Source organism: Giraffa tippelskirchi, chromosome 10 (assembly GCF_054371585.1).
Source record: "Giraffa tippelskirchi isolate mGirTip1 chromosome 10, T2T-mGirTip1v1.2.pri, whole genome shotgun sequence".
NCBI classification, from domain to species: Eukaryota; Metazoa; Chordata; class Mammalia; order Artiodactyla; family Giraffidae; genus Giraffa; species Giraffa tippelskirchi.
The window spans coordinates 28,730,357-28,757,347 of record NC_137284.1 but is presented as its reverse complement, the minus strand read 5'-3'; the positions used below and the strand labels follow the sequence as shown (position 1 = coordinate 28,757,347).

The 26,991-nt window shown below is 37.3% G+C and overlaps 1 protein-coding gene and 1 long non-coding RNA gene across 15 annotated transcripts in view; both read left to right on the top strand.

Annotated features, from left to right (window-relative positions):
- LOC145524716 (glycerophosphodiester phosphodiesterase domain-containing protein 4-like) overlaps positions 1-26,991 on the top strand; it is a 101,982-nt gene that overhangs the window by 56,827 nt on the left and 18,164 nt on the right. For all 14 annotated transcript variants that reach the window (XM_081537470.1, XM_081537467.1, XM_081537462.1 and 11 more), the window contains 3 exons: positions 4,666-4,887; positions 5,882-6,036; positions 25,846-25,993. In XM_081537470.1, the coding sequence (XP_081393596.1) occupies positions 4,666-4,887; positions 5,882-6,036; positions 25,846-25,993 (525 nt within the window). The remainder of the gene's footprint in view (positions 1-4,665; positions 4,888-5,881; positions 6,037-25,845; positions 25,994-26,991) is intronic.
- Positions 17,724-21,396, top strand: LOC145524719 (uncharacterized). Its single transcript, XR_014067785.1, has 2 exons — positions 17,724-21,126; positions 21,310-21,396. It is a non-coding gene; the product is annotated as an uncharacterized LOC145524719 (long non-coding RNA).

The following is a 26,991-nucleotide window of genomic DNA, read 5'->3' as shown; positions in this document are numbered from 1 at the left end:
GTAGTGGGATGAATAGTAAAGGTAGTGGCACTTGTTTCAATAAAAAAATGATATTGCTGTTTATATTTTTGGCTAGTTCTCCTCATGATTACCTGTTGGGTGGTAGTGTTTCCTTCTAAATGGAGTCGTTGAGAAGATTTTGCATAATTGTCCTTTTTTTAAAAAAATGAAGTATAATTGACTTAGAATATTATGTTAATCTAAGTTTCAGATGGATGACATAGTGATTTGATATTTTTATGCTTTGCAAAATGATAAAAATAAGTCTGTTTACCCTCTCACCATAAAAATTGTTACAATATTATTGACTATATTCCCTATAATTTATAACCTCATTATTATTTATTTTATAACTGGAAGTTTGTACCTCTGAATCTCACCTATTTTATTCATCCTCCCTTCCCTCTGGCAACTACTAGTTTACCCTCTACATCTGTCATGCGGTTTGATTTTGTTATGTTTGCATGTTTTGGTTTTTAGATTCTATATAAAAATGAAACTTCAAGCTTGTGGAATAGACTGAGAAGGACAGATGTTAACTCTTCTAAAAATTAGGTATAATCCACCTGTTAAACTGGCTGGCTGGAGCTGGAGTATTATTGTTGGGAATTTTAGGTTATCAGTTTCATTACTGGTTATTGTTTTGTTCATGCTTTCTATTTCTTCCATATTCAGTCTTGAGAGATTGTACCTTGCTAAGAATTTATCTTTTTCTTATAGGTTGTTCATTTTATTGGCATATTTTTATTTGCAGTTATCTCTTACAATCCTTTGTATTTCTGTGGTGTCAGTTGTAGCTCCTCTTTCATTTCTAATTTTATTTATTTGGGCCCTTCATCACTTTCCTTGATGAGTCTGGCTAAAGTTTTATGAATTTTGTTTATCTTTTAAAAGAACCAGCCCTTAGGCTCACTGATCTATTCTTTAGTTGTTTTAGTCTCCATTTTGTATATTTATGCTTTGATCTTCATTATATCTTTCGTTGACTAACACTGGATTTTGTTTTTTCACTTTGTACTTTCCTTTAGGTGCATATTTTCAGAATTTCTTTTTTACCTGAGGTAGACTTGTATCACTATAGACACCCCTTTTAGAATTGCCTTTTCTGCATCCAACAGATTTTTGGATCTCAGGGTTTCCATTTGTCTCCAGCTATTTTAAAATTTTGTCTTTCTGACCTGTTGGTCACTCATTGACTGTTCAATAGCATATTGTTTAGCCTCCATGTGTTTGTGTTTTTAAAATTAATTTTTATCAGAGTATAGTTGCTTTACCCTGTTGTGTTTCTACTGTATAGCAAAGTGAATCAACTATACATATACATATATCCCCTCTTGTTTGGATTTCCTTCCCATTTGTCACCATAGACCACTGAATGGGGTTCCCTTAGCTATACAATAGGTTCTCCTTGGTTATATATTTTATACATAGTACCAATAGTGTGTATATGTCAATCCCAACTTCCCAATTCATCCCACATATCCCCTTCTCCCCCTTGGCGTTCAAACATTTGTTCTCCACATCTGTATCTCTATTTCTATTTTGCAAATAAAATAATTATACCATTTTTATATTCCACATATATGCTAATGTTAATATATGATATTTGTTTTTCTCTTTCTGACTGACTTTACTCTCTGTGACTATGTAGATACATCCACATCTCTACAAATGACCCAATTTTGTTCCTTTTTACAGCTGAGTAATATTCCATTGTATATATGTATCCTGTCTTCTTTATCTATTCTTCTGTTGAGCGACAGCAGAGGACCCTTGGACTGGAGAGTCTTATGTGGGGCCCAGACCCCATGATTCTGGGGAGAATATTCTGTAGTTGTGATTATCCTTCCTTTTGTGGATTGCCTCCCTGACATATGGTTCTTAACTGTATAACATCTCTAGATTCCTTTTTTATATCTGTAATTGTGGAAATGTTCTCTACTAGTGTTTTTTTTAATTTGTTTATTTTTGGCTGTGCTGGATCTTCATTGTTGTGTTCTGGCTTTCTCTAGTTGCAGTGAATGGGAGCTACTTTACATTGTGGTATACACGCTTCCCCTTGTTGTGGCTTCTTTTGTTGCTGAGCACAGGCTCTAGGTGCACAAGCTTCTGTAGTTGCAGCACTCAGGCTTCAGTAGTTGTGGCACAGGGATTCCTTAGTTGTGGCTTGTGGGCCCTAGAGCATGGGCTCCAGCAATTGTGACACACGGTCTTAGTTGATCCACGGCATGTGGAATCTTTCTGGACTAGGGATCGAACCCATGTCTCCTGCATTGGCAGGTGGATTTCTATCCACTGTACCACCAGGGAAGTCCACTACAAGTCTTTAGGTTGTTCTCATAGATACTTGTTCTGCCAGAGGTTGTAGTTTGGGTGTGTCCATGGGAGAAGGAAAGTGGAGGGGTTTTCTACTGTGCCATACTGGCCACAACTCTAATTGTTCTGTTTCTTAACAAATTGATAAGTTGGATCATCCAGCAGCCCTTCTACTTGTAATTTCTCTAAGAACAGACATAGAGAACTGAGAACCATTAATATTACTTTTTACTTGAGAAACAAGGTTTTTTGTGGAGAATTTGTCTTCATTTCTAGCTTGTTACTTACTAGAGCCTTTTTAAAATGTTCAGTCATAGGCTGGAGAGAGTCTAAATTGGCTTTGTCCCATTTCAGTATATTTTTCTGAGTATTTTAAGGTGAGGCCTGATTTACCTAAGCTATTAGATTATCCATTTTACTACTTAAAACTACTGGAATCTAGTTTTAAACCCTCCTGTTAATCTTGATAGTTTTTGCTATTTCAATTTTTTTTGTTCAGGTTGTCCTTGAGGGAAAGACTTCATGAATATCCTTGTATAATGGATTTCCTATTCCCTTTGCCATTTGGGGACATTTTAGAAATTAAGCACAAATGAGTTATTTAAATCTGTTTTTGATCTTTCCCGTCCAGTTTTTTTCCACTGTTTTCCCCACATGAAGGTCTAGCAGTTAAGTGAATCATTTAGTCTAGAACTGGTAGAGCTAAGGAAATCTTGAGTTATGAAGCAAATTCCTATGTTTATGAGGATTAAGAAAAGACTTAATTATTGACTCAGCTGAGATCTCGACCATGGTTTAATTCAATACTGATGATCTGCCTTGTTGGTATTATGAAATATGATTCTTTCTTTCCTGAGAAAAAAGTGAGAAAGGGCAGCTTTCTAGGGTGTTACGGGAATGAGGAGAAATACAGAGGATAGAATAAGAATGAAGATTAAGTTGTGTTGAGATGAAGAAAGAATACTTTAGTCTTGAGAAAATGTGAGGTAGCTACTGCTTCCTTCTGAAAGATACCCATCTATCACTGACTTTACCAACAAGTGATCTAAAATTGGCAAATAATGGTAAAAGTAACAATCTACTAAGTTTAATATAGACCATATATATATATATATATATATATATGGACTGAGGTGTAACATAAAATGCTATGTCTTAAAAAAACTGACAGTTCTTGCTGTGAGAAAGTTACACTGAGTAGAAGTAGAAAAGTGAGGGGACTGTTGTGAATTGTGCAGTATTCTGTGTACCAGACATTCTCCTAGACCCAGAAAATATTTTACTATATTTAATCATCAAAATAATCATTCAAAATGCATAGATTATTCCTCCCCTTTCCAATTTTATAGTTTGAACAATAAAGACTTGGAGAATATAAATGGTTTTACCAAGGTTACAAAGCAAGAAGCATATGAAGCCAAGATTTGAATTGGGTTTAAGGCATATACAAATAAGTAACTATAGAGAACAGAATTAAAGAGGCACAAAATTAGTCATTGGAGTTTAATGCCATCAAAGTCTCTTTAGTTCAGAAATATTTCAGGAAGTCTTCATGAGGAGGTAGCATTTGAACTAAGCTGTGCAAGTAGAGGAAAGTTTTGTAACAGGTGAATGTGGCAAGGGAGGCAGATGTATGATAGAGGTGGGTTTGAATCCAATTCAGTCTGAAGCTAAAGCGTATTTTTTTGTTCATTGCCCATAACTAGAACAGTGAGAGAGAATGTGAGATACCATTGAAACTAAAAATGAATTGTATTACATTGAATTTTTAAAAAGTTTAAAAAGGGAGCTCTAGAGAAGAATAAGAAGAACCTTTAATGCAAATACAACAGGTTCTATGATATAGAATGCTGCTGCTGCTGCTAAGTCACTTCAGTCGTGTCCGACTCTGTGCGACCCCAGAGACGGCCGCCCACCAGGCTCCCCCGTCCCTGGGATTCTACAGGCAAGAGTACAGGAGTGAGTTGCCATTTTCTTCTCCAATGCATGAAAGTGAAAAGTGAAAGTGAAATCACTCAGTCGTGTCCGACTCCCAGCGACCCCATGGACTGCAGCCTACCAGGCTCCTCCATCCATGGGATTTTCCAGGCAAGAGGACTGGAGTGGGTTGCCATTGCCTTCTCCAATGATATAGAATAAATCATTGCAAATACCATCACTTCCAATGGAAATTACATTTAATTTCTCTTCTTGGCAACTCTTATCTCAGGACCAGTATTTCAGAAGTCCTGGTGGGTTGAATGGTAATGGATCAACATGGAGGTAGGGCTGGGTGTGGGCCTAAATGCAGGAGAATTGCAAAATGCTTTTGATAGGAGCCAATGTTTTCTCTGATGTACTTATTTTTAGATCAAACCATTTATTCATATGAAACCCTTATCAGAGGCTGATAAGAAAAGAGCAAGAAAGCAGAGGATTGCTAAGCTAACTGATTTATTGGAAATTGCACAGAAGAAAAAAAAATTGGTGATATTTGATCTTGAGGCTCCTCCTACAAAACATCCTTCCAGATCATCGTATATCCACCTTGTAGTAAGAGTGATCCTTGACTCTAAGATTGAGCAACATCTGGTATGTCTGTCTAAGTATTTATGATAGAGGTTGGGAGGTGGATTGCTTGTCCCAAGAGCATAGCTTTTCAACCTGACCTACCTTGTAGATCTTTCCTGGGATCCTTAAATAATTCTGCTCTCTATAGAAATGGAGTTGGTTGCTTATACAGCTACATGTGACAATCCAAGAATGACCCAGTTAAATTTACATCATTGAGGAAAACATTGAGGCTGTTTGCTGTTCCAAACCAAATGAAATGTCACCAGTGTGTTAAATGGGAATGTGTGTGATTGCTATACAATGTGACCTTCACCATCACCAACATGCATCTATTAGAAAGGGCCTGGGCATGGAACACTAAGGCTTTGAGGACTTGGTTTTCATTAATAATATAGAAAGGACATCTGGTTCTTATTTGAGCAGAGATTTGTTCATCATGTTTTTCAGAACTTGCTGCATTTTGGCAGCTAATCATTCCAAATGTCTTAAAATTTAAAAATATGGAAGAATGCTATGAGTGAAACAAGTACGTATCTTTGCAAATAGAACCATTTCCACAGATGAGTCATCCCCTGTTAGCAGGATATGACTCTGCTCAAAGGTGATTTTTTAGCATCATCACCCAGAGGAGATGTTTATAGTTCTGACTTTTCATCCACACCTACCAACTCCTCATCCACTTTGGCTAATATGATATCACTGTGGACCCTTGGTCCAATGATGTTAACTGGGAAAACTCATCTCCAGAACAACCCTGGTGAAAGCCTCATTATAGGAGTTCGTTAAATGTTGTATGGCAGAAACCAACACAACAATCTAAAGCAATTATCTTCCAATTTAAAGTAAATTGTAAAAAAGTTCATTAGACAATATTAAGTCAGGTTGACTATTCCACCAAAGGCTCCCTGTAAAATGTACCCATGCTGGAATGGGTCTCCTCCCATTCTACATGGGGCTATTTGTGTCTAGAGTGCTGATTATCCACTGAAAGACGTCCTATTTCTCCCTATAGATTGCTTGGTTACCAGGTTCTGAGAGAAACTATATCAAGAGCAAAGCTCCTGGTTTTCAGCACGTGGGCACATTTTATACCCTTCAGAAACTTGCGGATGAAAATATCACTAGAATAAATGTTGACTATAAGAGGTTGTACTACAATGGATTGAGGTAACTGATCACACCTCTTTTGGCATGTATTGCCTTACTTGCACAAAATCTGCATCCTAGCCAAGATACTTAGGTTCCTCCTCAGGATATCTGTGTGTGGTTATCTGTTTGGAACCTCCTATTCTCTTCCTCTTGCCGCTCCCACCCTTTGCCAACAAACATTTATCAATGATAGGCTCTCTTCCTGGGACAGTCTTCAGCCCCTTATCCTTGTGCTCCAATCTTTTATCATTGTTGCTCTTTTTCTTTTTATATAATGTTATCAGTGAAAGTCTGAGCTCAAAAAGTTGATGATTTTCTCTGCCATTACCAGATAGATTACAGTACCTTATAAATGGCTTTGTGATCCAGATATCTAGATATCTTATAGGAATAACCCAGGGCATAATTAAATCATTATTTCAAAAAACTTAAAATCGGCAGATGAATGGATAAGAAAGCTGTGGTACATATACACAATGGAATATTACTCAGCTATTAAAAAGACTACATTTGAATCAGTTTTAATGAGGTGGATGAAACTGGAGCCTATTATACAGAGTGAAGTAAGTCAGAAAGCAAAACACCAATACAGTGTATTAATGTATACATATATAATTTAGAAAGATGGTAACAATGACCCTATATGTGAGACAGCAAAAGAGACACAGATGTAAAGAACAGACTTTTGGACTCTGTGTGAGAAGGCAAGGGAGGGATGATTTGAGAGAATAGCATTGAAACATGTATATTATCATATGTGAAATAGATCGCCAGTCCAGGTTCGATGCATGAGACAGAGTGCTCAGGGCTGGTGCACTGGGATGACCCTGAGGGATGGGATGGGAAGGGAGGTGGGAGGGGGGTTCAGGATGGGGAACACATGTACACCCATGGCTGATTCATGTCAATGTATGGCACAAACCACTACAATATTGTAAAGTAATTAGCCTCCAATTAAAATAAATAAATTTAAAAATAAAATAAATAAAAGGGAAAAAAACAACTTAAAACAGCCTAGTATGAGAATAAAGTAAAATCATTTAGATACCACATTTATAAATATATAATTAGGGACAGATTTTCATAATTAAAACCACCTGGGAATGAAATGGTAACTTTTTCAAACTCAACTGTTATTAGTCACTGCTCATGTTAATCCCTTTACTCTTTCTATTAGATTTTAAAATAGTTTTTCAGATAATTCTAAATACTTCCAAGACACAGCTTCCTTGGAGATACAGATGTAGATGTGCATATAGTTACAGGCATCAGTTAAGAGATGTAGATATCAACATAGCTGTAGTTATAGATGTATATTCAAAATCTCTTGGGGTTAGTAGGAATTCCCATAGATACCTTTCTGTATTTGAAGCCATGAACTTGGCTGCTGGATGCACTTGTGTTACTTTTCCTGGCTCTTTGACCATAGCAGAATTGATCAAAAAGATGTCATTTTTTTTTCTTTCAACATTAGAAAATTATATATGTATGTGTATTTCTGTCTCCTTTTACTTATTTTCATATAGGAAATGTTTCTAGTTAATTTTTTTCTCATAATTATTATTTAGATTACTAGTAGTTGAAATTAATTACAATTGCTTCCATTTATTGAGCTTTTATTATGTGTCAAGTGGTTGGTAGACCGCAGACTCATTTTCAAATCCTGGCATACCCATCAGACAAGTGATGACCACACCTATGACTTAGACAAGTTTCTGCAAAGTGTTATCCCCATAACAAAATTTTTATAATCAAACAGGGTATTTTCTAGAGTTTCTCTCTGAAGGATCTCACCCCTTACTCCTGTCTTGACTAGTTAGTTCATTCCTGTGGGTGGTTCTGAGAAGCAGTGTGTCCTTGGAGAAGCTTCTCTTTTTGTTTAGTTGTGGTTGAAGGTGGGTTAGACCAATAGGAGACACTACTAACTTTGGAGAGTGTTCAGTTCTGTGTTGATCAGGACTCTTCCTCCACATTGTAGGATATTTAGCACCCAGTGATGTCACTGCATCATTGTGACAATCTCAAATGCCCTAGATATTTCCACATGTCATCTGAGAAAATGATTATTGTTCCCACTGAGAACCATAGGCTAGATGAATGTGTCCAGGTGAATGTTCAACTTCAGCCCAGGATTTTGTGATTATTTAAGGAGATGCAAATGCTGTCCCAACACTCAGGCATATCTTCACTCTTAGAAACTGGAAAGCAGGAGCTGTCCACGTGGCATGCCAGTCAGGTAGTCAGAAATGGTGTACCCTCAGCACAAAAACATGTCACAAAAATGGCACCAAAAAACTCAAGTTTCCATAGGTGACTTCTTACATAGCCAGCAAAATGATAGAGTATTAGTCCCATTTGAGAATCCACTTAAATTGAAAATAAAAGCCATATCTCACTTGAACTAACCTGTATCTCACTATTGAGAGATTTTGAGACCTGCAGCTTTTTTGTTGCTGCTGTAGGGCAAGCTTGCCAACCTCAAGGCAAGGTACTTGAAATCAGCAGCCATAAGCAGTTCAGTTCAGTTCAGTTCAGTCACTCAGTTGTGTCCGACTCTTTGCAACCCCATGAATCGCAGCACGCCAGGCCTCCCTGTCCATCACTATCTCCTGGAGTTTACGCAAACCCATGTCCATCAAGTTGGTGATGCCATCCAACCATCTCATCCTCTGTCATCCCCTTCTCCTCCTGCCCCCAATCCTTCCCAGCATTAGGGTCTTTTCCAATGAGCCAACTCTTCGCATGAGGTGGCCAAAGTATTGGAGTTTCAGCTTCAACATCAGTCCTTCCAATGAACACCCAGGACTGATCTCCTTTAAGATGGACTGGTTGGATCTCCTTGCAGTCCAAGGGACTCTCAAGAGTCTTCTCCAACACCACAGTTCAAAAGCATCAATTCTGCGGTGCTCAGCCTTCTTCACCGTCCAATTCTCACATCCATACATGACCACTGCAAAAACCATACCCTTGACTAGATGGACCTTTGTTGGTGGAGTAATGTCTCTGCTTTTAAATATGCTATCTAGGTTGGTCATAACCTTCTTTCCAAGAAGTAAGCGTCTTTTAATTTCATGGCTACAATCACCATCAGCAGTGATTTTGGAGCCCAAAAAACTAAAGTCTGACACTGTTTCCACTGTTTCCCCATCCATTTCCCATGAAGTGATGGGACCAGATGTCATGATCTTAGTTTTCTGAACGTTGAGCTTTAAGCCAACTTTTTCACTCTCCTCTTTCACTTTCATCAAGAGGCTCTTTAGTTCTTCTTCGCTTTCTGCCATAAGGGTGGCGTCATCTGCATATCTGAGGTTATTGATATTTCTCCCAGCAATCTTGATTCCAGCTTGTGCTTCTTCCAGCCCAGCGTTTCTCATGATGTACTCTGCATATTAGTTAAATAAGCAAGGTGACAATATACAGCCTTGACGTACTCCTTTTCCTATTTGGAAGCAGTCTGTTGTTCCATGTCCAGTTCTAACTGTTGCTTCCTGACCTGCATACAGGTTTCTCAAGAGACAGGTCAGATGGTCTGGTATTTCCATCTCTTTCAGAATTTCCCACAGTTTATTGTGATCCACACAGTCAAAGGCTTTGGCATAGTCAATAAAGCAGAAATAGATGTTTTTCTGGAACTCTCTTGCTTTTTCCATGATCCAGCAGATGTTGGCAATTTGATCTCTGGCTCCTCTGCCTTTTCTAAAACCAGCTTGAACATCTGGAATTTCACGGTTCACGTATTGCTGAAGCCTGGCTTGGAGAATTTTGAGCATTACTTTACTAGCGTGTGAGATGAGTGCAATTGTGCGGTAGTTTGAGCATTCTTTGGCATTGCCTTTCTTTGGGATTGGAATGAAAACTGACCTTTTCCAGTCCTGTGGCCACTGCTGAGTTTTCCAGATTTGCTGGCATATCGAGTGCAGCACTTTCACAGCATCACCTTTGAGGATTTGAAATAGCTCAACTGGAATTCCATCACCTCCACTAGCTTTGTTCATAGTGATGCTTTCTAAGGCCCACTTGACTTCACATTCCAGGATGTCTGGCTCTAGGTGAGTGATCACACCATTGTGATTATCTGGTTCAATACTGAAACTGAATGGTGCTATTTCTGATGACTCAGTGACTTATTTCACTATCTAAACTTTACATGGTTTAATGTGACACTTTGGAAGTTATGTGGTTTGAAAAATTGTCTATAATAAATCTTTTGTTTTTGAACATCAAAAAAGAAAAGCAGTTTAATTTAGCTCAGCAATATTTCCCAAATAGTAATATGTGTATAGACCAACTAGTTTTAGTGAAAAGTCAACACAAGCAAGATATGATTCTTTTTGTAAGGAAACCCATATATTCTAGTAGAGGAGTATACTGGTTTTTAAAATATACCTATACTACAGGGTGGATCATGATTATTCGTGAACCAGACTTTATTCCAAGCACTTCTCCTCAAGAAACACTGAATATTAAAAATTCAGCAGTTGTACCTTGTTAGTCGTATACTGTTTATGATCAGAATATTTATTCCAATCACATTTCCAATACAGTCTCTATGGTCAGTGTTCATTTTGATCAGACCACTGGTGCAAGACATTGTAACCTCGCCATTTTGACTGCTGCTGCTGCTGCTGCTAAGTCGCTTCAGTCGTGTCCGACTCTGTGCGACCCCATAGACGGCAGCCCACCGGGCTCCCCCGTCCCTGGGATTCTCCAGGCAAGAATACTGGAGTGGGCTGCCATTTCCTTCTCCAATGCATGAAAGTGAAAAGTGAAAGTGAAGCCGCTCAGTCGTGTCCGACCCCTAGCGACCCCATAGACTGCAGCCTACTAGGCTCCTCCGTCCATGGGATTTTCCAGGCAAGAGTACTAGAGTGGGGTGCCATTGCCTTCTCCCCATTTTGGCTGAGAATGCTTTAAATACATTGTTTTAACCAAAACTATATGAATACAAAGATGTCCTCTGATTTATTTCTGATGTGGGACTTCTAAGTGTTTTTAAAATTTTTAATTTTTAAAACTAATTTGTTGAGGTGAAATTCTCATAAAATTAACCAATTTAAAGTAACAATTCAGTAGACTTTAGTACATTCAGAATGTTGTTCAGCTGTCACCTCTAGGTCCAGTACATTTTGGTATTGGACATTTTTATTTTCCCTTTTTTGGTCAGTCTTGCTAGAGGTTTATGAATTGTACTAACCATTTCAAAAAACCAAATTTTAGCTTCATTAGCTATATTCTCGGAGAAGGCAATGGCAACCCACTCCAGTACTCTTGCCTGGGGAATTCCATGAACAGAGGAGCCTGGTAGGCTGCAGTCCATGGGGTCGCTAAGAGTCGGATACAACTCAGCGACTTCACTTTCACTTTTCACTTTCATGCACTGGAGAAGACAATGGCAACCCACTCCAGTATTCTTGTCTGGAGAATCCCAGGGATGGGGGAGCCTGGTGGGCTGCCATCTATGGGGTCACACAGAATCAGACACGACTGGTGCAACTTAGGAGCAGCAGCTATATTCTGTTGCAGGTTTTCTTTCCTATTTCCTTGACTGCTGTTATCTTAAGTTTCTTTTTTATATTCCCTTTAGGTTTACTTTGCTCTGCTTTTATTAGTTTCTTTAGGTAGAAAATTAGGTGTTTGATTCTAAATTTTCTCTTCTAGCATAAACATTTAAAGCTATACATTACCATACAAGCATTACTTACATTCCACAATATCTAATTTAAAATATTTAAAAAGTGTTTTATTTCCCACTTGACTCATAGATTACTTAGAAATGAATTGATAACCTTTTAAAAATGTATTAATGCATCTATCCTTAGTGTTATTTGCTTTTGACTTAAATTCATTGTGTGTGTGTGTGTTAGTCATGCAGTCGTGTCCGACTCTTTGTGACCCATGGACCATAGCCTGCCAGGCTCCTCTGTCCATGGGATTTTCCAGGCAAGAATACTGGAGTGGATTGCCATTTCCTTCTCCAAATTCATTGTGACCCAAGAACAAATCTCGATGACGTCAATACTTTAAATATATTTAAACTGGTCTCCTTGCCTACCAAATCATTTACCTTGATGAATTTCCCACGTCCACCTAAAAATGATGAACTCTCTTCATTTCTTGGATGTGGTGTTCTGTAAATATTGGTCACTTTAAATCGGTTGACAGTCTTTTTAAACATTTTATACTGTATTTTCCCTTCTTTTTCTATTGAGTTAACACAAAGCTGACACTTTGTTTGTTGCAGTTCAAACTCCCACACAGCATAGAACTTACCTACTGTGAAGCTTTATTATTAATTTCAAAGGTACAGCAGTCAATCAAGAGGTTTAGACAAAGCAAGGAAAGGTCAGTCATTGATTTCAGCTTTGCAGGGTTTTTCTTTTATTGGATTCATACTCTATGGCCTGCAGTAATAGATAAGAGCTCCAAGTGAGTTTTTGCAGAGCTGTTGCACTTAGAGGGGAGCATTTGCATTATAGAACATCTGCATTTAATATTCCCAAAGAGATGTGTAGTTTATGTTACCTTCTCCAGGAAACCATGCCTCATAAATCTACATTGTATAATTACTTACAAAATATATAATAAACATTCAACCAGGAAATCCTTTTTAAAAAATATTCTATGCATAAGGCCTCTCTTCACAGTAAATATTATTCTATTTAGAAAAGAAGTAGCTATCAAATCGACAAGATTAGACCATGTCACCTGCCTTCTTACTTCTGTGAGCAGTCTGCCACACCAGAGAAATTAAGGGCTCCAAATGCCTCGTCTGTGAATTATGGAGAGAGGGGTATTGATATCTCCCACTCTGGTTGCTGATTTATGTTATTTATCACTTTAGCTCTGTTTATTGTTTTTATTGTGGTTGTTTGGCTTCTTTTTTTTTTTTTTTTTCAGTTCTCAAACATCTTTATTCTTTATACCAGTGATAAGGTAATGGAAAAATGAACATTAACTGAGGAAACAACTAATAAGTACTCTGTAAACTTCTCAAACTCACTCAAATTTTTATTTTTTTTATTTTTTATTTTTATAAATTTATTTTATTTTAGTTGGGGGCTAATTACTTTACAATATTGTAATAGTTTTTGCCATACATTGACATGAATCAGCCATGGGTTTACATGTGTTCCCCTTCCTGGACCCCCCACCCACCTCCCTCCCCATCCCATCCTTCTGGATCATCCCATTGCCCCGGCCCTGAGCCCTTGTCACATGCATCGAACATGGAATGGTGTTCTGTTTCACATATGTTTGGCTTCTTACATTTTAAACACTTTTTAAAAATACATTTAAATTTAGAATTGTTAGATCTTGTTGGTGAATTCACCCTTTCATTATGAAATATCCATGGTCTCTGGTTATAATTCTTGTCTAAAGATTGCTTTTATTAATATTGCTACATTTTCTTATAGTTAGAGTTTGTGTGTTGTTTTTTCTGTCCTTTGTCTTTCAACTGCTTTGCATATTTATGTTTAAAGTGCATCTTTTATAAACAATATTGGTTCTTACTTTTTATGAGGATAATGTCTTTTTTAATGAGAATCATTGGTCCATTAATATTTAGTTTATCTGGTATACTTGGGTTTACATTATAATTAAGACCATTTTTTCTTATGTATCCTCTCTATTCTTGGTGAGTTGTTTTGGTTGTTCTTTCATGTGTTTTAATTTTTTAGTTAATTTCTAATTCTTTAGTGTTCCTTTCTGTCTCCTCTATAGGCTTTTACAGTTTTGAATTATTTTAGGGGTGGTTGCTCTAGGGATTATAATTATTTTTATAATCTGTAAATTAATATTATTCTATAATACAAAATACAAAATATTAAAGCCTTAGGGCAACACAATTCTATTTACTACCTTCTGCCCTTTGTGCTCTTCTTGTTATAATACTTTTGATATAAAACCCAGAGTTGTTGTTGTTGTTTAGTCATGCAGTCATGTCCGACTCTTTGTGACCCCATGGACTGCAGCACCCCAGGCTTCCCTGTCCTTCACCATCTCCTGGTGCTTGCTCAAACTCATGTTCATTGAGTTGGTGATGCCATCTAACTATCTTGTCCTCTGTTGTCCCCTTCTCCTCCTGCCTTCAATCTTTCCCAGCATCAGGGTCTTTTCTAATGAATCAGCTCTTCATATCAGATGGCCAAAGCGCTGGAGTATCAGCTTCAGCACTGGAGGATTCAGCTTCACTGGAGGATTCAGCTTCCAGTGACTATTCAGGGTTGATTTCCTTTTGGACTGACTAGTTTGATCTCCTTGCAGTCCAAGGGACCCTCAAGAGTCTTCTCCAACACTATTCTCCAACACTACCAGTTTGAAAGTGTCAATTCTTCAGCGCTCCAGATTTCTGTATGGTCCAACTCTCACATCCATATGTGACTGCTGGAAAAACCAAACCCAGTGTACATTTGTATTGTATTTTAAAAAATAGTCCGTAGTATTTTTTAAACTTTTTATTTTGAAATGATTGCATGTTAACATGTAGGAAATAATACAAAATGATGATGTGTGCCTTTTACCCAGTTTACTCCATTGGTAAAACTTGTAATGGTATGATATCGAAACCAAGCTATTGATATTGATAAAACCCACCAATCTTACTCAAATTTCCCAAGTTTTACTTACATTCATTTTATGTATCTTTTGTGTATATGGTTCTGTGTAGTTTTATCATATGTATGTTTGTGGATCTTAACAGCACAACCAAGATAGACTGGTTTAATCACCAGAAGTATTACCTTTTTTTTTCTAGCACAATCAATTTTAATTCGCATTGCTCATTATGAGAAATAATAAAGTATCAGTCATTGTAATTGCAAATGTTGACAATTATTCAAAGTCATTAACATCTCAAGACATAAGATAATACAGACTTAATGAATTTTAAAGATGTGGAGGTAAGGTAGGGAGAAGTTGCTAGGAATACCTTCAGTTTTGCATAGGCTCAGTAAACATACCCCGTGAATGATCATTTCCAGTTTTTTGAAGAGGTGAAGAGAGATTCTTAAGATACCACTAGCCTGGCCTCCTTCCTTATTAGCCACAGTGCTACAGGAAGTTGCTTCTAAACACATAAATGTCAGTGTTTCACTCAAACACCCTGAGGATTCCCCCACTGCCTATAAGAAAGAGTTCAATCTCCTTAGCCTTGGATTCAAAGTTCTTAATTTCCAGCTCCAGTTTTTCTTTTCTTTTCTTTTTTTTACAAGTGTGTGTGTGTGTCTGTGTTTAGTTTATTTATTTCAATTGGAGGCTAATTACTTTACAGTATTTTAGTGGTTTTTGCCATACATTGGCATGAATCAGCCATGGGTGTACATGTGTTCCCCATCCTGAACCCCCCTCCCACCTTCCTTCCCATCCCATCCCTCAGGGTCATCCCAGTGCACCAGCCCTGAGCACTCTGTCTCATGCATCAACCTCGACTGGAATCACCAGAAGTATTACTTCTGTTGCCCTTTATAACCACATTCCCCTTCCTTCCATCTGCATCTACTCACCTCAAACCCTAACCCCTCTCAATGACTAATCTCTTCTGCACTTCTATAATCTCGTCATTTTAAGAAAGTTATATAGAAGAATCACAGAGCATGCAACCTGTTGTGATTGGCATTTTTTCCACTCAGTGTAATTCCCTTTGACATTCATCCAGATTGATGCATGCATCTACAGTTTTTTCAATTTCATTGACGGACAGTATTCCATTGTATGAATGTACTAATATTTGTATAATTATTCATCAACTGAAAGATATCTGATTGTTTCCATTTATGATAGATAAATGTTATGAACATTTGAGTATAGGTTTTCATGAGAACATGATTTTTTAACTAAGAGTCTATAACTCACTCAGATTCCCCATTCTTTAAAAAGTGTCTTCATTGTGTTAAAATACATATAAAACTTACTTTTGCAATGATTTTTAATATAAAACACTGTGGTTTTAATGTACATTCACTGTGTTATACAACGATCACTACCATCTACCTATCTACTTTTCATCTTGTAAACTCAAATTCTCATTAAACAATGAACCTTCATCAATCCCTCATTAGAGTGTTTCTGTTTATGATTTTGATTCATGTAAGTGGAATCACATATTTGTCTAAGACTAACTTATTTCACTTAGGATGAAGTTCTCAAGGTTCATCCATGTTGAATTCATTCATTTCAGAATTTCATTCCTTTTTAAGGCTGAATAATAGTCTATTGTATGTATGTACCACAGTTTTCTTACCCATTCATTAGCTGATGGACGTTTGGGTTGCTTGAACATCTTAGCTCTTGTGAATAAGGCAGCTTGGAACATGGGTATATGAATAGCCCTTCAAGACCCTGCTTTCAATTCTTTGGGTATTTACCGGAAAGTAGAATTGCTGGATTGTATGCATTCTTTTTTTAATTTTTTGAGTAAAATACTGTTTTCCACAGTGGCTGTTAAAACAGGACACAAATGTTCCAAGTTTTCCATGTTAACACATCCTTATTGATTTCTGGTTTTTTGATGTAGCCATCCTAATGGTTTGGTATTTGTGATTTTTGGAATGTTTGATGAAATTCACCAGTGTAGTCATTGGGTCCAGGAATTTTCTTTGTTTGGAGAGTTTTGGTTAATGATTCAATTTCTTTACTCGTTGTAGGTCTATTTGTGTTTTCTTATTCTTTACTGATTTCTTTTCTGATTCAGTCTTGGTAGGTTTTATGTTGCTAGGAATTTTTCCATTTCATTGAGTTTATCTAGTTTTTTGAGATATGATTCCTTATAGTACTCTCTTATAACCCTCATATTTCAGTTAAATCGGTGGTAATTTTCCCACTTTAATTTCTGACTTCAGTAATTTGAGTCTTTTCTCTTTTTCATGTTTGTATATTATGTTAAAAGCTTATCAATTTTGTTGATATATTCGGAGAATAACCTTGGGTTTCATTGATTTTTCTCTGTTGGTTTTCTGTTCTTCATTTTGTTTATTTCTGTTTTGATCTGTATGATTTTCTTCCTTTTGCTTTTTCCATTTTCTTAAGTTTTAAAGCTAGGTTGTTGATTTGAGAGCTTTCTTTTTTTTTTTTTTTTAAATGTTTGCATTTAGATATACATTTCCCCCATGTACTACTTTTGCTACATCCATGGATTTTGTTATTTTCATCACATATCCAAATATTTTATAGTTTGCCTAGTGATTACTTTTTTGATCCACTGGTTGCTTGAAAGTATATTAAGTTCCACAAATATGTGAATTTTCATTTTTGTTTTGTTATTGACTTCTAACTTTGTCCTGTTACCTATCTTTTTAAGTCTATTGCGATTTTGTGGCCAAACATCTAGTCTGTCCTGAAAATGTTCCATGTGTACTTGAGAAGTTTGTGCATCCTATTGTTGGGTGGAGCATTTTGCATATGTCTGTTAGGTACAGTTAGTTTCTTGTATTGATTGAGTCCTCTGTTTCCCTATTTATCTTCTGTATGGTTGTTCTGTCTGTTAATAAGAGTGGGGTATTAAAATCTCCAACTATCATAATACAGTTTCAATTCTGTCAGTGTTTGCTTTATAAATTTTGCTTGTCTGTATTATGTACATAAATGTTTATAACTATTATGTTTTCTTGCTGTATTGAAACTTTTATTAATGTTCAAAAAATACAAAAAAAAGAAAAAATGGTAAATCTATACAGTGTAATATTATTCAGCCATAAAAAGGTACAAAATTGGGTTGTTTTTAGAAATGTGGTTGGTCCTAGAGTCTGTCATACAGAGTGAAGTAAGTCAGAAGGAGAAAAACAAATATCACATATTAATGCATATATATGGAATCCAGAAAAAGGGCAGAGATGAATCTATTTGCAAAACAGGAATAGAGATGCAGACATAGAGAACAGACATGTGGACACTAAAGTGGGGGAAAGGTGGGAATGTGAGGGTGGGATGAGCTGGAAGGTTAGGATTGACATATATATACCACCATGTAAAAAATAGCTAGTGGGAATCTGCTGCATAGAACAGGGAGCTCAGGTGTATGCTCAGTGATGACCTAGATGGTTGGGTGTGTGGGGTAAGAGGCAGGTCTGCTGCGCTGCTAAGTCACTTCAGTCGTGTCCGACTCTGTTTGACCCCATAGACAGCAGCCCACCAGGCTCCCCCATCCCTGGGATTCTCCAGGCAAGAACACTGGAGTGGGTTGCCATTTCCTTTTCCAATGCATGAAAGTGAAAAGTGAAAGTGAAGTTGCTCAGTCATGTCCGACCCTTAGTAACCCCATGGACTGCAGCCTACCAGGCTCCTCTGTCCATGAGATTTTCCAGGCAAGAGTACTGGAGTGGGGTGCCATTGCCTTCTCCATAGGAAGGTCTAAGAGAGAGGAAATATATGTATGCCAGTAGTTGATTCACTTTGTTGTACAGCAGATCTAAAATTGAATCTCTTGTAAACACCATGAAATGTGTTTTTATGCATTCTGCCAATCTCCATTTGATTGGAGAGTTTAATCCATTTCCATTTAAAGTAATCACTGATAAGGGGGGCTGTTGTCATGTTACTTCTGTCATGTCTGTAAATATTTGTTGTTTTGTTTCTGTCATCTGTTTTAATTTGTTATTTCTATATACTTTATAATCTTTTACTCCTTATTTCCTGCCTTACTGTTTTCTTTTGTGTTTAGTTGTTTTTTGCAGTGAAACATTTAAATCCTTTTCTCATTTCCTTTTTTATATATTATATACCTAATTTCCCTATGGTTACCATGGGAATTGCACTTACCATGTAACATTATGACGCTGTGATTGAATTTATACCAGCTTAAATTCAATGATATGCAATAGCTCTTCTCCACAGGTCCAGTCCTACCCCTTTTGCTTGTTGATGTCAGAAAACTTCATCTTTTTGTGTGCCCCTAAAAATAAACTAATAATACTTCTAAATGTAGTAGTTTCTCAAATGATATTGAAGACAACATGTGGAGTGATAACCAGAGTTACAAAATACTAGCTTTTAGACTAATGATTGTGGATTTTTTTTCCCTTTAAGTGTTTCAGTCTTAAATTATGTGAAAAATAAAGACATATTTAAGTCGTTGTATTTACAGACCATTTTTACAGTAATGCTAGATTTTAAATTTGCCCACATATTTACTTTTACTGAAATCCTTATGTTACCATACAGCATTGATTTACTATCTCATGACTTTATTTTACCTTGGCGGACTCCCTTGAATTTTTCTTACAGTGTCAGTCTAGTGGCCATGAGTTCCCTCAGCTTTCTTTTGAGAATGTCTTAATTTCCACCTCAATTTATTGAGTCCAAGCTCATACTTCTCGCTCCACAACAAGCCAGTAAATTGAGACAGTTTTTTGGGGCAAGTATTAACAACTTTGTTCAGAAAACTGGCAGACTGAGAAGATGTCTAGTATCTCACAGAAACATCTCACCAACTTAGAACTTAGTCTTCATTTATACTACAAGTGGAGGGGTTGTGGTTGCTTGGTGCAAACTTCTTGGTGTATAAATCCTCTGTTCTTGGAGGTGTCCGTGTAGTTCAGATCATGATTTCCATGGGGGTAGGGGTAAAGAGCTCTGTCTCTTTTTTGGAGGGGGCATTTCATAAATGCCATCTAGAGTCTTAAAGCATGCTCTGATAGGATTCTGATGTCAAGCTGTTCTGGCGAAAAAGTTATTTGAGCATTTCATATACAAAGGAAATCTCAACTCAAAAGGATTGGTTACTCTGGCATATATAAGAAGTTGTGTTTCAGGATGAGATCCCTTAGTTGGCATTCTGGAATTTGTAAGAAGGAATGATTTTGTACTTCTTTAGAGACTTTTGTGACTGAGATGGATCGAGATGTTTTCTGTGCTACCCTGGTGTTTACCGTAAAGTATGTTGCACCCTTGTCTATCAGAAAGTCAATCAGATCATTCCCCACTGTCAGTTTTACCTTGGGCTCCTGTGGGGAAATTGTAATTGGGTGCCTCAAGTCCAAGAGAGAATCTGAGCCTCTTCATTGATCTTCAGAGTTTTCCTCTCTTTCTGCCAAATGAAAGGTTCCTATATTTCTTTGTTTTGTTTTTAGTGTTTTAGCCCAGGACAGTCATTTTTTCCACTGTCCTTCCTCCTTACAGTAAGTATATTGTTCCCTCCTCCGTGGTGACTTACCTCTATTCAGGTTACTTGTCTTCTGGAATCAAATGCTGCTGCCAGAAAAGTGGCATTCTGTTTGCATCTTCTTATTTCTGTTATTGTTTCCTGTTGTTGAATATTTTAAAAGCAGCATCTACCAACTGAGAAGGGTTCATTCCAAATGCATCATCTCATGTCTGCAGTTTTCTCATATTTACATTTCTAGCACTTTTAGAGACCCCAGGATCTGCCGTGGGCTTGTTAAATTCATTGAAAAAAATCAGAGGAGTCTTTATTTGGTTTTTACTGAATTAAAAATAATTTATTAAAACCAGCCTGCTGGCTGTTTGCATTTAGGCCCTCGCAGGATAATGGCATAGGGGAAATTGGCTTGAGCAGGGAGTGGCTCCTGGTCCAAACGTGGTGTCCTAACAGGTCTAAGATGGCAATACCAGACTAGGTCTCTGTGCTCCGGGACCTAATACAGGATTTTCTAATTGATCCCTATAAGGTATGGGAGCCAGTTCAAACATTTCCTGAGCCCCAGCATTGGGAACTGGCTCTGGCTGTATAGGAAAGTAATGAAATAATGAGACATAGATATAGTCACATAGCAGCCAGAGTGGCTGGCGCAGGTGGCTCAGACAGAGGGGTGAAGGTTTTAAACAACATATCCTCACTCTAGTTCCCTTTCTTCTTTAATTTTCCCTGATGTAATAGCACAAATATTTGTACATAGGGTATTTCATCATTCTTCCCCACAGTCTTTACAGAATAGCTCTAATTGCAGAGTGTTTTACTGTAAAATCAAAAATAGCAATTGATCGTCTCTTAACCATTTTGTCTTGGCATAAACCTATCAGCCGAATTCTGGGCTGAGGCTTTCAGTTTTAAGAACAGAGTGGGAGTTTTCTCTTCTCCCTGGGAATGTCCCACTCTCAGACACAAACAGACAAGTTTTTGTGTGTGTGTGTGTTCCTTTCTTCCATTTGACATCAGTAAAAGTTTTAAATATCACAGACTGATTTGACTGTAAATCAAGAAATGGTTCTAAAACAAAGTGAAACAAAAGCTTAAAGACAAACAGAGAATTCTAAATAAGCCCTTAAGCTTGGTCTTGGTGTTTTATTTTACATATACCAGTGACACAGGCTGGAGAAGTGAAAGGCAACCCACTCCAGTATTCTTGCCTGGAGAATTCCATGGACACAGAAGCCTGGTGGGCTACAGTTCATGGTGTTGCAAAGAGTCGGATATAACTGAGTGACTTTCACTTTCAGTGACACAGGAGACCACAGATGATGCAATTAACACAGCAAAGGTGGCAGTACATGGTACACAGGGTCTCAAGATAACCATATAAATCCCATTGGAGTTCCAGACAGGTACTGTGACCACACATTGTTACAATAGAATGTTCTCTTTTCCTTAGTCATGGGTTCGTAGCTGTAATCAAACCACTCCCTAGAGGAATTTCTTTAGTAATAGTGGTTTTAAAGACAGAAATATAAGACAAACAAACAAATGGCACACACAGATGCTTTCATTCAAATAAACAGAAAAACCAGTTCGAAAATCGGATGAAAATCAGCAACTGTTTCCTCTTTCCAACAGGGTACCTTACTCAAATAAAAAAAAATGACTTATTCCTGAGAAGAAAAGCCCCAAACAGAGAGGAGTAAAGTTTTTGGTTTATACACAACAACAGCTTACCTGTTGACTTCCAGATACCAATTGCTCATTCCAACTGCCAAGTGCTGGGATAGCTGGGGCCACTTTGGGTGAATTTTATATGGAAGATCTTCAGCATAAGTGGTCCCAGCAGTTGCTAGGGCTTTATCCAATAATTTCTAAGTTGGGGATAGCTGGCCATGAGCAGCAGGGATCTTCTCTAGATTCATCAAAATTTGTTACCTAAATCCAAGCTCATACTGCTTGCTACCTGACAGTTGCTGGGTCAAGGAGTAGCAACTTTATTTGGAAAGCCAGCAGACTGAGAATACGGTGGATGAGTGTCCCAAAGCACCATCTTATCCAAGTTAGAATTTGGGCTTTTTATGTTCTAAAAGGAGAGAAGATGTGGTTGGTTGTTGGAACTTCATGGTATCCTTTGTTGTTGCACCTGTCCACGTAGGTCACATCACAATGTTCCTGAAGACCTCCAACAAGATAAGTGCTATTCTGTGTTCCACAACTTTTAATCTCTATGTAAATGGAAAAGTGTTATACTTTAATAAGTCATAACGTTGAGAATGAACTGTGCTATATATATATATCAGGCCATAGGCAACATTCTTGCCTTGTCACCAGAGCAATTTAACTTGCATATTAGAATAAACAGATCTACTATGGAGTCAGATTTGTTTTTTCCTATAACACCCCTTATTTTTAAAAGACAGGCTTTGCTGGATGTAAGTGTCTTGGTTGACAGGTTTTTCTTTTAACACTTAGACTATGTGGATCCACTACCTTCTGTCTTCCAAAATTTCTGATGAGAAATCTGCTCAGGATGTTATTGAGGATCCTTGTATGTAACAAGGTGATTTCACGAGTCTTTTCTATGCCTTTGGCTTTTGAAAGTTAGATTATAATATGTCATAGGGTGGATCTCTTTGAGTTCATCTTGGTGTACCCTAGATACACCTAGATTAAAATGTTTTATCAGACCACAGATCTCCAATAATTGGAGGATAGTGACCTTTTGGCCCATCTTGGCTTCCATAAGCTGTGTGTGAGCTGCTCCGGGAACATGGGCACAGCTGTCTGTGATAGGGCTGAGAATGCAGAGTGGATAATTGATACTGTGCTAATTACTGAAATTGACCAAAGTTAACCATAAATTATAAAACTTCCTGGAAGTTGCAAGACTTCAATAAACCCCATAGAGCCAAAACAGTTACATTTGGTAGATTTTGCCAGTGCAGTTGTTGGTTAGATGGGGGTAGGTTCCTGGTGCTTCTTTTTCTGCTGTCTTCCCAGAATTGCCTGCTGTGAATATAAGTTGTTACCTCTGTGGGATAAATGCCCAAGAATGCAATTCCTGGGGTATGATAGTTTGACAAGTTTTATGAGGAACTTTATAAGTTTTATATAGTTTATGAGAAACTGCCAAACATTTTCAGAGGGCCTATACCATTTTATGTTCCCACCAACAATGTATGATGATCCAGAGGTTCTCTGTCCTTTCTAGTTTAGGGCATTGTGATTCATTTTTAAATGTAGTCATTCTGTTATGTATGTAGTGATATCTCATTGTGGTTTTAATTTTCATTCCCTGGTGAGTATGTTCAATATTGAACATCTTCTCATGTGCTAAGTTGCAATGGTCTGTCCTCTTCGGCGAAAATGTCTTATACCATTTTTAACTGAACTGCTTGATTTTTTATTGTTAAATTTTGAGAGTTCTTTGTGTGAGTATAGTTCTTTGTTGGATATTTGGTTTGCAAATATTTTGTCCCAGTCTGTTTCAGCAGTGTACCATCTCCTTAACAGAGTCTTCCACAAAGCAAAAGTTTTAACATTTTGATTAGGTTTACCTTTTCAATTTTCTCTTTTATGAGTCATTCTTTTAATGTCAAGTCTAAGAGCTCTTTGTCTAGCCCTTAGATCTCAAAGATTTCTGTTTTTTTCCCAAAAGTTTTATGCTTTTACATCATGTACTTAACTCTGTGATCCATCTTTAGTCAATTTTTATATGAATTATGTGGTGTGGGTCAAAGTTTTCTGTTTTTTGCCTTTGCCTATACAATTGCTCTAGTACCATTTGTTGAAAAAAACTTTTTATTTCATTGGTTTAATTTTGCACCTTTAACAATGATCATTTTGACATGTTTGTTTGGGTCTGTTTATGGCTTTTAAATTGTTGTTCAGTTGCTCAGTTGTGTCCAGCTCTTTGTGATTTTACATTATGTTCCATTAATCTCTGTTTCTTCTCTAAGACCACAGTATTTTGATTACTGTAGCTATATAGTAAGCCTTAATATTGGTAGAGTGATTCTTTCTCACTTTATTCTTTCTTAGTATCATTTTAGTTAATTTTGGGCTGTGCCTTACTATATACATTTCAGAATCAGCTGGGCCAATTGTACAAAAATCCTTTCTGGTATTTTCATAGGAATTGCATTAAGCTTGCAGATCACTGTGAGAATTGACATCTTTATAATGTTGAGTCTTCCAATTCATAAACACATATGTCTCTTCACTTTTTAAATCTTCTTTGATGACTTTCGTCAGTTCTTTGTAGTTTATGGCTTATAGGTTTTGTTAAGTTAGTACCTAAGTATTTACTTTTCTTTGGAGTAATTGTTTATGGTATTGTTTCAATTTCTATATAGAAATGGCATGGCTTTTTGTATTGGTTTCAAAAAGTTTTGAAAAGTAGGTTTTTATTACTGTTTCCTTATTTCTATTAAAAAAAAAGCTTTTAGGTGATCTGTAGAATTGTCTTAGAGACAATTCCAACATACTAGGTAACTAATTGTAAGCACTCCTACAAATGTAGTAGTATGATTTTTTATCTTACAATTTATACACTGAGCCTAAGAACCTGCCAAGCTAGTATATGACAAAACTACATTCACACCCAGGCTTATACAGAGCTGTTTCCAATAGACTGTGCCATTGCAGTGTTAAAACAAAAATTTTTGAAGGGATTTATATGGCATATTTTGTGAGAAGTTTTCTCTGAAGGTGACAACTTGATTAGAATTACTAGATGTTCTTCTACTTATTTTCTTTCCATATCTATAGATACTGTATGCATATCTACTGACATTTAATGCACAGGGAAATTTGGGTTCCATTTCTCCTACTCGGTGCTTTTGAAAATTCTTTTAAAAATTTGAAATGTAAATATTTACCAGACAGGCATTCATTTATGTATTCCTTCAGTTAACTATTTATGAAGCAGGTACTGAATATATGGAAATGAATAAGACAGAATCTCTGCTTTAATATGCTTACAGTCAAGTAAAGAAGACTGATAGGAAAGCAGGTAGAGTAGAGAGTGGTAACTTCTCTGAAGGAAGTAAATATATTTGCTTCACAGTAGCATGTGGAGCTCACTCATACCAGCTCATTGGAGCCAAAGAGGTTTGCAACCCTGTTTTAACAGTGGTGGTTAAAATTGGGCTAAGGCTTCCCAGGTGGTGCTAGTGGTAAAAATCCAGTCTACCAGTGCAAGAGACATAAGAGGCACGGGTTCAATCCCTGGGTTGGGAAGATCCCCTGGAGGAGGGCATGGAAACTCCATTATTCTTGCCTGGAGAATTCCATGGACAGAGGAGCCTGGTGGGCTCCAGTCCACAGGGTCGCAAAGAGTCAGACACAACTGAAGTGACTTAGCATGCACTCATACATAGGAATATTTATACCATGGAAATTGGCTAATTTTAATAGGGCTTTCCTTCCTCCCATTTTTTCCTCCATCTTTTCTTCACTCTGTACCCCACTCTTCCTTCCTTCCTCTTTTCTTCCTTTCTTTCTTTTCCCCTTAGAACATGCATACTACTGTTGACTGAGGAGGAAAGGTATTAAATGCAGTTCTGTGTCTCACTGTAACATGAGCTCATTCTACGTGTCATGTCATAAGTCATCCCATGCCCAACTAATTCTGGTGATTTAAGTTATAGTCGTTCACAAATATTGTGGCTGTTTACCTTTTAGATGATAAAAATAAGATTAAATCTAAATCTCCTCTGGGTTCCTTTTCTTCCCAGAGAATATAAAGCAGCTAATATCAGCATCAACTTATACATCGTCAATGAACCTTGGCTCTTCTCATTGGTCTGGTGCCACAGTATTCAGTCCGTGACCACAGACAACATTGAAGTCCTGAATGAGATGAATCACCCTTACTACTTCATGGTGAGCTGGTTGTTCAGATTATTCTTCCTAGACTGATACAATAGGAGTCTCTGTCCCCCACCCACCCCTACATTGTCCACTGTGCAGTCCCCAGGGGAGCTACTTAAGAGTGGAAACAATATGTGCCATTGGAAATATGGCATTGTCCCTTCTCTCACCCAGATCCTTCTGTTATTCTCAGGGAGAAATTACTGTTGGTATAAATAATTGGCTGTTTATTGAATCCCCACAATGTGCCTTTCTTGGATACTGCAATTCAACCCTTTGAGCTAGCCACTAGGAGTAACGCACAGGGAATCTGAAATTTGAAGCTTCACATGATGCAGGATTCACAATATCTGACTCCACTGTGTTGATACTGCGTCCCCACCTGTAGGCAGAACAACAGTGACAGTGTCATGAGGTGTGGGAATTCAAGTGTACTTGAATTCCAAAGTGAAAACTGTGGGTCCTGACCAAAATGCTTTTGAGAAGGACTGTGAGTGTCCATCACCTAGCTTGATTTCCCCTTCTGTCCTGCTTCTGCTTATGATCAGAGGCTTGGGGACCTGAACACCTGAGTTACACTTCCAGCTGAATCTCATCACTTATTATTTATGAAGGGAACCCCAGCTAACCAATTAACTGCTACAGAGCCCATTTTTCTTATCAGTGTGTAAATAGGATGACTGCATCAGACACAATAGGCAACAACAGAAAACAGCTTAATTTCTCTTTTCTGACTTTTTAAACTGCTCTGTGAGCTAGGCTCTTCCTTACCCTGAATGAGATTTCTCTCAGATCTCATAGTTTTTCTAGTCATTCTTAGATAAACTTCCAACATACTGTTTAGTCACCAAAAAGCCTCAATTCAGGATCAAAATGTGTAGTCCAGAATAATAACTCAAACTCTAAACTGCCTTGAAAATTAAAGCTTTAGGCAGAGAAACCTAAATGAGAAGACTGAATATTTTTGGTTGCCTTCTCCATACTTCTAGCCTTACTGACCCTTTTTTTTT